This window comes from Sitodiplosis mosellana, unplaced genomic scaffold (assembly GCF_009176505.1).
Source record: "Sitodiplosis mosellana isolate CC-2019 unplaced genomic scaffold, AAFC_SMos_1.0 Smas_scaffold_17, whole genome shotgun sequence".
In the NCBI taxonomy this organism is placed as follows: domain Eukaryota; kingdom Metazoa; phylum Arthropoda; class Insecta; order Diptera; family Cecidomyiidae; genus Sitodiplosis; species Sitodiplosis mosellana.
In genome coordinates this window covers 1,009,315-1,020,413 of record NW_022595259.1, presented here as the reverse complement: position 1 = coordinate 1,020,413, position 11,099 = coordinate 1,009,315, and the positions used below count along the sequence as shown (strand labels likewise).

Here is an 11,099-nt window from a genome sequence, read left to right as displayed (position 1 = left end):
AACTGCATATATGATGTTTCGGCAACTAACGAATTGCTAAAATAAGTGAAATGCTACATCTATGCGTGTGATGACAAGTCCGATGCTTCATTGAGAAATAAGAACAGCTCACGGTGTTGACATTCGGTAGTAAAAAGCAAATTCTTTTGTTTGAATCATTTGATTGGAATATGAACAGAATTTTGAATTTTACATCGAAATTTGTTTTGTCATCCATCAATATGTTTCTCTAGGGAATTATAAATATTTTTTTTTATCTGCGAGTCATACTCATTTCGCAAAAATGAATAATTTATCGTTTAAGCATAGAGTTGGACACAGTTTTCATGGCGGCCAGTATCGCACAGTCAGTTGGAATATTTGCACTTGAAACTTGCACAAAGCGTCGAAATGAAGCACGCCATAGTTTTTGGTTTTTTAGTACTATTGATTGAAGCTCAACTTGGAGGCAACGATTTTCCCATCGAGTGCTATTCACGTACAGGTGATACGGTATACCTTCAATTCATTTGTGTCCAGGATCAACATCTAGTTACTATAGACGGATGTCTGAACTCGAATCAATACGATAATTCAAGTGTGAAATTGATAAGGTATGCATGCAGAAGTCCAATTCCATCGCTAACGCTCTATCTAGACGTATTGAACGCTTTCGAGAATCTTAATGTGTTGGACATACAAAATCTTTCGATTGAGAAATTTGTAATCACAATTCGCCAGAATAACAGGACAGATGTTTCTGCATCATATCTAGAATTCAAATCACAAATCTCTAGAATTCAAACACTAAAAGCTTCGCACAACGAGTTTACTCAGTTTCCAAATTCCCTTTTGGATCATATGCCACAAATAACTGAAATTGATTACAGTTTCAATAAAATTCAAGTGGTGGACTTTACCCAATTTACTAAATCCAACAACATTTTATCGGTGAACTTTTCAAATAATAACATTTGGAATATCAATAAGGGATCATTTGCAAATTTAAAACAACTTGAAACATTGGATTTGAGCCATAATCACCTTAGATATTTTAGTGACGCTCTGTTTGCAGGCAACGAAAATTTAAAACTTCTGTACTTGAGAAATAATTTCTTAGATAAATTTATCATATTTACATCACTTCACAATCTGCAAACTTTAGATCTGAGCAATTCTCATATTCAAACCATTAATGATCATACGTTTGCAAACAATCATAAATTGATAAATTTGAACTTGGGTAACAGTTTATTGAAGAATCTGAAAGCCACATTCATTTCATCACTGAATATGTTGGAAAAAATAGATGTCAGCAACACTAAAATCGAAGAAATTGATGACGACTGTTTTATCAACAATCCAAATATGAAAATGTTAAACTTGGAAGGCACTTCAATGAATAAATTCAATTTCAATACATTTTCATCAAAAGCAAAATTGGTTGAAGTGCATCTTCCGAGTAGAATCTTAGAATTGGATATAAGTTGTGCGAAGTCAATTTGTCATTTCAAACAGTTTGACGAAAAAGATTACTTCGAGAATATTCAAGTTTTTAATGTTTCGGGAAATCGACAGCAAAATGTAGCGAAATTATTAGGAAAAATCGGATCGAACGTTAAAACTCTCGATCTATCATGGAATTCTATTCAAACATTGAACGTCAGCATGTTGGAGCCTTTTCCACATATACGACATCTTAATTTGAGCCATTCGCAGATATCGAATATTGGAAATGACACCTTCATTAGACAGTTTAATCTGATCAATCTTGATCTATCGTATAACTTGTTAAAAGAAATCGATTCTGTGAAATTGGTATTTTCTTCCTTGCAAACACTGGATTTAGTCAGCAATAAATTAAGCAGACTTGGCATGGTCAATTCAAACAATTTACCGAAACTTAGGTTACTCAAAATTTCAGAGAATCTTTTTGGTTCTTCTTATTTATACAATACTTTAAACGAATGGGTAAAGAATGGTTTAGAAATTGATGTAGAACTTATTCAACCTGCTACAACACAAAAAACAACAACGATCCGTAAAAGTACAAAAAAGCCTAAGCCTAGACCAACAACTCCAACCAAAACCACAACAATTGAAATAACAACAAGTGCTGACTCAACTTCAACTTCAACATCACCTCCGGTCGCAACTACTGAAAGTGATGAATCTTCGGGCAAAAATACAAATTCAATACAACCAACGCAGGTGTATTTCATCATTGGTGGCGTGTTTATAATCATCATCGTAATTGTTGCAATGATCATTTGGTATATTTGTCGAAAAGTATCCGCACAAGTGGTAGGCACAAGTGTAAGTACAACCATAGGTACAGGCGTAGGCACAAGCATGACCACAGTTCCAGCCGATGAAATTGGATTTATTGAGCCTGCCTACGAAGAGATCAAAGAGCCTATGCAACTTATGCAAACTTTGCCTTCAGCATATGCTGTTGGCAATATTCAACGAATACCACATTATGAAAATGCACCAACGCACACCACAACCTTGGATCGTTATCAATTTCAAAACCATAATAATACTTCATTGCAATCGAATGAATATGCAACCATTTATCATCATTATGCTACAGTTTCTAAACCGAGGCCAAAACGTTTTTTATAATTGTTCAACAATGTCCCTTTGAAAAAACACCAAAGCACGGACAAAAAACGTCTAAATTGTATAGTAAATGAGTATTAGTATTACATTTCAAAATGTTTTAATAAAATTTGATTGTGTCTGTTTACTGTCTGTCACTTGAAATAAAAAATATTGATGAGTTATTAAATCATTATACTATTTTTATTGTATGAAAAAAAATGAACATGATTAATTAACTCAAAGTCAATCCGTTGACCAAATTAGGTATGGAATTTTACTACAGTGATATTTATTACGATTATTAATGTGGAATGGGAAAACCGATTTTTCATATTTATGTTTAACGTGGAAAGTTTCAATTTATCAGTTTCAGCTTGCTGAGTCATCTCAAAAGCTATTTATATATTTGCTTACATATATGATCACATAATGTTGTCGGATAAAATTCAGCATTTAATGAAAGTTATATACTTCTTAATGGACAGTTTCACAGAATCCGTCAAAATACTGGCACGTAAAGCGTATTCAATCCGCAAAATGAGACATATAGTCGTTTTTGCATTATTTTTACTTGTATTAGTTCGAGCTCAATTTAGAGATCCACCTTTTTCCAGTGGATGTTTTTTAAGTAGTGATCGTACAGAACACCTAAAATATATTTGTAATTCCAAAGCAAACCAAGAATGTGAACGACCCTTCGAACATCCGAAGGTGGAAATAATAAAATATGAGTGCAGAAAAAAATCAAGCTCAGTGGTTCTTAGGCTAGATGAACTAAGAGAGTTTGAACATTTGCGCGTGTTAGATATTACATCAATAGGAATTTTCTTCATTGCATTTGAACCAAACACTCCGTTCTCTGTCAATCAACCTGCAACCAATTTTCAACTTCAAGTAGCAATTTTGAAAGCAACAAAGAATCGACTCAAAAAGATTTCGCATGAAATTTTGAATTATATGCCACGACTAACTGAAATTGATTATTCGTACAACGAAATTCTATACTTAAATTTAAATGAATTCAACATGAACAACGATATTTCGATAATAAATTGTTCATATAACCAGATAGAAAATATTGTCAATGGAACATTTTCAACTCTTTTAAAACTGAAAAAGTTGAATTTAAGTCATAACAAGATCGTAAAAATCGATGAAAATGCCTTTGGAAATGGATTTTTTCCAAATGAACCGCAAGTGAATATGTTAAACTTGAGCAGCAACCCATTAACTGACTTTGATTTTAGAATATTTTTAACACTTCTCAATCTGGATGTACTAGATATGAGCAACACCCGTATTCAAAGGATCATCGATGGATGTTTTGAGAACAATACAAAAATGAAAGTGTTGATCTTGGCTAAGAGTTCATTGGAAGAATTCAGTTCTAAATTGATTTCACCTCTCCATGAATTAGAATTGTTGGATCTAAGCAATACTCGCATTCAAAAGATCAATGACGGCTGCTTTGCGAATAATCCCAAAATGAAGGAGTTGAATTTGATGGGTACCTCATTGAAGAAATTCAGTTTCAACACATTTTCACCACAAGCGGATTTGGTTGAAGTGCATCTTCCATCTCATAGCATCGAAGAACCGGATATAAGTTGTATAAATTCAATTTGTCATTTCAAAAACTTTGACAAAGATGATTTCTTTGAAAATATTCGGGTTTTCAAAGCTTCAGGAAATCGTGACCAAAATATTTCCAAATTATTGGATAAAATTGGACTGAGTGTCATAATGATGGATCTATCACGGAATTCTATTGAAACTTTAACTAATAATATGTTGCTACGCTTTTCTAATCTACGCCATCTCAATCTGAGCCATTCAAATATATCCAAAATTGAAAACAACGCATTTCTGGGGCAAGCGAATTCGAATTTGATGATTTTACTTGATCTTTCGTTCAATTTTTTGGAAGAAATCGATAATGTGATATTTCCCATCGGTTTGCAGAGATTGAATTTAGCAGGCAATCGATTAACGAAGCTTGACAACGTTATTCCAAGATGTTTGCCAAAACTTAGGTCGCTCCAAATCTCAAAGAACCAATTTGACTCTCAATATGTGGATGACTTCTTGGAAAAATGGAAGATTACTAATGTGACGATTAATACTGTCATTGATATTGAAGACGATATTAGAATAGATGCGTTTGCTATAACACCAACAACACAAAGCATTGTGACAGATGATAGCACAGCTATAACGATTGCCACGCCAACACTTACAACAGAAGAGTCAAGTTCAACCTTAGACTCAACTTCGACTTCAGATTCTACCACAACCTTAGCTCCATCAAAAACCGCAACGTTTGAGACCAATGAATCAGAAAATAAATCAGATTTAAGCATAAATCTGCACATATCGACAAACATGATGTATGTTATCATTGGTGTTTTAATCGTCATCACAATAATTGTTGTAGCAGTAATTTTGTATTTTTGTCGAAGAAAACCCATAACATCGGCAAGCATACCGTTAAGCACAGTTTCAACCAATCTAAGAACCAATGTAAACACTTTAACGGAGGAGCCTCCATATGAAGAGATCAAAGACCCTTTGCCATCCGCATATGCTGTTACCACTCTCAATCACATGTCGCACTACGAAAACTCACCAGCATGCACCATGACTTTGGATCGTTATCAAGATGTGCACCAATTCAATAATTCGTTGCAATCAAATGAATATGCAAACATTTATCATCATTATTCTACTGTTTCTAAACCGAAATTCCAATCGCATTTTGGAGCAATGGCCTAAGAGCTTCACGAGTAAATGATTTTGTATTCATTTATTTTTTAATTAAATAAAACAATCTTCATAAAAATCAAATTTTTTATTCGTTGAAAATGTACAAAAGAATTCATTGGTCCATAACTACTCAATACTAACGTCAGTAATTAATGGGGTTTTTCCTTTTGATATCGTGTTTTTTCTTGCACTGTGTAGCAGCGTTCTGATGCTTATTATATATTATATAAAATGTTATCAAACCCTATGTATTGCTTTCTATGTATGAACTATACTTTTTTTGCTGACATAAATAGTGATTACATTAAAACATATTGTTGTTCAATTGGTTCGAGTACTGTTCTTTTGACACTTCGTCCGACAATACTTTAAACGTGGGTTTTACGAAGATTAACTCTATCAGCGGATATTCAATGAATCATAAAAATATAAATAATTTGCTCAAACAAAGTCATGTGACATTTGCAAAGCTCTTTGAGTAATTATTCTGCCTATACATTTCTTGACGGTCAGTTTTATGTAGTCAGTCTATAAAATTGGGCGCAAAATCTTTTCAGTCTGCAACATGAGGCACGTGATTGTTTTTATTTCATTTTTGTGCATATTAATTACAGCTCAATTTATAGACACTGAATTTCCCTACAAGTGTTATCCCAAAGATTATTATAATTATGCCGCATATCTCGAATACACATGTAAGTCTGATGGAAAATCTCGAAGATCAGAGTGTTTAAATGTCGGAGATCAACAGTACTACAATCAATCAAACGTTGAAGTGATAACGTATCTGTGTGAACATGGATTGAATTTATTGAAACTCTATACGGAAGTTTTTGATCCTTTCAAAAACGTACGTGTGTTGGACACATCATATCTTGGAATTAACGACATAACCCTCATCCAGAGTCAATCGAATTTTGTTTCGGAAAATAAAATTGCAAGATGGAAGGCAACAAACAATCGTCTCACTCAGATACCAGTTTCGAGTTTGGACTGCATGCCGAACCTGTTCGAAATTGACTTTTCGCATAACGAAATTTTTGTTCTGAATTTAAAAAAATTGGAAAAAGCCAACGTTAAATTGTTAATGGTGAATTGTTCGCATAATTTTATTTCTATTATCGATTCTGGATCACTTTCAACGCTTCCAAGACTTGAAATTTTGGACTTGAGTCATAATCGAATTGCTCAGATTGATGAAGTTGCATTCGGTTACAACAAACATTTAAAAGAGTTGCGCTTGGGCAATAATCCATTGACAAAGTTTTCTTCAAAATCAATTTCATCACTACAGAATTTGGAAATATTAGATCTGAGCAATACTCAAATTGGACAGGATAACGATGGCTCTTTCGAAAATAATCCCAAAATGAAGGAGTTGAATTTGATTGGTACGTCATTGAAAAAATTCAGTTTCAACACATTTTCACCAGAAGCGGATTCGATTGAAGTGCACCTTCCGTCAAATAAAATTGAAGAGCTCGATATAAGTTGTGTGAACACAGTTTGTCATTTTAAGCATTTCTATGAAGATGATTTCTTCCAAAATATTCGCATTTTCAAAGCTGCTGCAAATCGCGACCAAGACATTTCGAAATTATTGGAAAAAATCGGACCGAGTGTTGAAAGTCTTGACTTATCGCAAAATTCTATTGAAACGTTAGATGATCGCATGTTGGAGAACTTCACCCGTTTACAACACCTCATTCTGAGTCATTCAAATATATCCAAAATTGAAAACAACGCATTCTTGAGGCAATCGAATTTGATTTTACTTGATCTTTCCGACAACAAATTGAAGAATATCAACAACGTGGTTTTTTCATTCCATTGGACATTGAAATTTCTAAATTTATTGGGCAATCAACTGACTCAACTTGACAAGGTTACTCCGAACAATTTGCTAAAGCTTGAGTCTCTTAAAATACTGAAGAATCCCCTTGATCCTGTGTATTTGGAAGACTTTTTGGAGCAATGGAAGTATCGTGGTGTGAAAATTGACGCGAAAATGAATACGTCATTTGCGACACAAACAGTAATGACGGAAGCTGGAAGAACTACTGCAGCATCAACTACTAAACCTGAATCACAAGGTAGTAAATCGGATTCACCTACAGGCGTTAATTTGTATATATCGACCAACATGATGTATGTTATCATTGGTGTTGTTCTAATCGTCGTCGTTATAATTGTTGTGGCAATCATTTTGTATTTTTATCGAAGAAAGCATATAAAACCAGCTAGATTACCCTTAAGCACCGTTTCAACCAATGCTAGAACCAATGTTACAACTTTATCGGATGAGTCTATATATGAGGAAATCAAAGAGCCCATACCAACCGCATACGCTGTGAGCACACTCCATCACATGCCGCATTATGAAAATGCCCCAACACACACCACAACCTTAGATCGTTATCAAAATTACAACGCTTCTTTAAAATCAAATGAATATGCAACTGTTTATCATCATTATGCTACAATTTCTAAACCAAAATCAACACTTCATCAATGAGTTCGCTGACATTATCGCCTTCTTTGAGAAATTTTTTTGATTCGTTAATTGAAAAATGTATCAAATTTTATTTTTGTATGGTCTTCATTTCAATTAAACAAAATGAATGTAATATAATTGGGTTGTGTTTATTCTTTACTGATTAGGCCATGGAAAAAGATTATTAAGCAAGCTCTTATCGCGCTATTCATGTAAAAAGGAATATATTATGATGATTCACCTCAGATGAATATTATTCATGAAATAATGTTGTTCAGTGAGCAATATTTTGATTATGCTTTGAAAATAAAATTGATACTCAAAAAGAATATTTTGAGCATATAATTTGTACTGCATTTTTATTAGAGCAATAGTGAATTTTCAACGTTTCTATTTGGAATTAGAAATTAGAACAAGAATTTTTACACAAATTAAGTTGAAATTTTGAATATATAATATGATATCCTAATGGGACAAGTAAGTAATATTGCTTGATTTCTGAAGAAAAATGAACATTTCCTAAACCAAATTTTTAGTTAAGTAATAAATGCTTTTATTTCACTTTTTATGGAATTTTTTGCAGAATGCGTAGACAATTTGATATATTTTTTGAATGTGTCAGCTTTTCTTGTCGGATTGGCCCCATTTAAAGCCATGAATCAACTTTTTGATTACATGTTTCATACCGTTTATCAACGAATGAATATTTCTTTTCCATGAATTATGGAATATTTTCTGTATTAATCATAGCTCAGCGACTATGATTTGTTGTGTTTGAAATGGCCGAATACAAAAATGTATTTTCATTCTTTGCTAGCTTTTAGTTAGCAACTAGTACGGATCTTGTCGTTTGGATCAGTCGAGATACTAATTATTTTCAAAAAAAAAAAGAAATTGTCACGTACATGTTTTACTTAACGCAATGGAACTCGTGATAATTTTTGTGTGCTTGTTCGTTATTTTGAGTGAAGTTGATACTACGGTCTGGTTTCAAGCCTGGGAATATCCTCCATGTTCAAATAGTACATTCGAAGAAGAGTTTCCAATGGTAAAAGTGATAAAATATGAATGTAAAGAGAATGTCAGTGAGATTGAATTTGAAACAGATGTTCTGGAAAAAATAGCCAATTTAGAAAAAATAGATGTGATCCAATGGGAATCGAGTAATGGTTATAATTTTGGTCAATTGAAAAACTTGTTCGTGACGTTGGATAAAATTACTATAACAAGTCTCAGTGCTTCAAATAATACTCTGAATAATGTTCTGAAGCAGATTCTCTTGCATTTGCCATTTGTAAGCGAAATCGATCTATCATTAAATTTAATTCAGTCCATCAATAAGGTTGACTTTAATAAAACTCCAGAGCTAAGGAAATTGGATTTAAGGAATAATCAAATATACAGCATTGAAACTGGTACCTTCTCACTGCTTTACAACCTTGAATATTTGGATTTAAGCGATAACAAAATACCAGTGATATTAGACAACAATCTATTTAAAAACAACATCAAATTTAGGATGTTGATCCTGAGAGGCAATCCGCTGAAAAGCTTTAGTTTCAGCATTTTGTCGCCAGTAGCGAATGTTGAGGTACACCTTCCTTCGGAAATTGAGACGCTGGATGTGAGTTGCAGTTGCAGCAACACTTCAAACCATTCTGCAAAGGTTCTCGGTAACGTAAAACATTTGAACAATATTCAAAGGTTCAATGCTTCCGGAAATGAATGGAAATGTACAACGGAGCTATTAAGAAAACTGAATGCAAAACCTCTTAAACTATTGGACCTTTCGAAAAACAACATCGAACAATTAGATAACAGCGTTGTGGGGAAATTTTCCAAATTACAGCATCTTAATTTGAGCCATGCAAATATATTCACTATTACAGTCAAAGCATTTTATAATCAGCAGTCGCTGATATCGATCGATCTGTCTTGCAACTATCTGACAGAAGTAAATTTCGAGATAGTTTCAACAATCAGCTCTTTGAATTTGGAATTCAATAGATTGATCACCATAGATAGCATTACTCCACTTAAGTATCCCAACCTTAATCGACTTGCAATTAACAAGAATCGATTCAACTGCATTGATTTGAAAGAGTTCCTTGGACTATGGTTTGAAAAAGAAGAATTCCATTTGGTCAATAATTCAACTCAAAATGTCAATATCAATGGCGTTGACTGCGACCCCACAGAACGTACGACAACATCAAAACCTAATGATGAAGAAGTTAATACATTGACTACACCAACATCTGGAATTCGTAATGAATCCCCTTTTCCGTCAACAACACCATACATCATTATTATTACCGCTGCAATTGTTTTCATCATAATAATTGTAGTCATAGTTGTTTGTTGTGTTTTTTGTCGAAGATGTTTTTTGAAACCGTCGAAACCGATCAACATAGCAGAAAGGCCTAAATTGAGTACTCCAGTTCGAAACCAAGTTACAACTATTGAGCGATTCAATCGAGTGAGCAGATTCAACGAAATGCCATTCGGCAACGAAAACGAAAGCGATTACGAGGAGATTAAAGTAGATCAACCATACGTTGGCTATGGTTACAGTATGCCAAGAGATACTACATTAACCAAACTAAGACAACATTCATCAAATCTATACGCTCTTCCCTATGGATATCAACTATATTCCACCGTGAATAAACACAAACCCAATGATGGAACTGAGTAATTCTTCAACAACAAAAAAACGATTTACGAAAACCTTTCTAAATATGTATCCAAGATCTTTGAAGTTCTACTTCTATTTGATTTTCTATTTAATTTGTATTTTTAAAAAATGCAGACAATTCATCTGATTGCAATAATATAATTAACGTTTCTCGTGTATCAAAATTTCATTATGTCTAATTTTAATTTGTTGTTGAATAAAACAGAAAAAAAGATATAATATTCAAGTCGTTTGCTTGTAATTTTTTATTATTTACGCATGTATTTTATTCATAAAAGCTTTTCTGAAGTTCAACAGAAAAAAGTTCAGGAGGTTTGAATCGCCTTTATTTGCCATAAGCTTTGCATTTTAAAGTATTAAAGCACTTGAAGTTGGCTTATTTGACCTTTTCTACACATTATTTGACAGAAGCCTAGGGGGAAAGAACTGAGTAAATGAAAGTATTAATATTGTACACAGAGAAAAATGAGGCTACGTTCAACACCACAGAACATTGCAAAGTGTCAAAATGCAACAGTATTTGTGAAAATCACAACAAATGTTCAGATTAGTATTTGT

The 11,099-nt window shown here is 33.3% G+C and overlaps 4 protein-coding genes across 4 annotated transcripts in view; 3 read left to right on the top strand and 1 right to left on the bottom strand.

The window, feature by feature from the left end:
• The window catches only part of LOC129568237 (uncharacterized), a 165,624-nt gene that overhangs the window by 76,971 nt on the left and 77,554 nt on the right, over nt 1-11,099 (bottom strand). The gene's annotated exons all lie outside the window — the stretch shown is intronic.
• LOC129568234 (leucine-rich repeat-containing G-protein coupled receptor 4-like) lies at nt 345-2,773 on the top strand. The gene has a single exon (XM_055445891.1). It carries the CDS (start codon nt 391-393, stop codon nt 2,605-2,607), a length of 2,217 nt encoding a protein of 738 aa, XP_055301866.1. The 5' UTR covers nt 345-390; the 3' UTR covers nt 2,608-2,773.
• LOC129568232 (protein artichoke-like) lies at nt 3,104-5,369 on the top strand. Its single transcript, XM_055445889.1, has one exon. The coding sequence runs from the start codon at nt 3,124-3,126 to the stop codon at nt 5,356-5,358; it is 2,235 nt and encodes a 744-aa protein (XP_055301864.1). The 5' UTR covers nt 3,104-3,123; the 3' UTR covers nt 5,359-5,369.
• On the top strand, nt 5,886-7,696 carry LOC129568235 (leucine-rich repeat-containing protein let-4-like). The gene is made up of 2 exons (XM_055445892.1): nt 5,886-7,442; nt 7,573-7,696. Exons 1-2 carry the CDS (start codon nt 5,915-5,917, stop codon nt 7,581-7,583), a joined length of 1,539 nt encoding a protein of 512 aa, XP_055301867.1. The 5' UTR covers nt 5,886-5,914; the 3' UTR covers nt 7,584-7,696.

Coding starts and splice junctions, on each gene's coding strand:
- LOC129568234 (XM_055445891.1), top strand. CDS start 391: ATGAAGCACGCCATAGTTTTTGGTTTTTTAGTACTATTGATTGAAGCT.
- LOC129568232 (XM_055445889.1), top strand. CDS start 3,124: ATGAGACATATAGTCGTTTTTGCATTATTTTTACTTGTATTAGTTCGA.
- LOC129568235 (XM_055445892.1), top strand. CDS start 5,915: ATGAGGCACGTGATTGTTTTTATTTCATTTTTGTGCATATTAATTACA.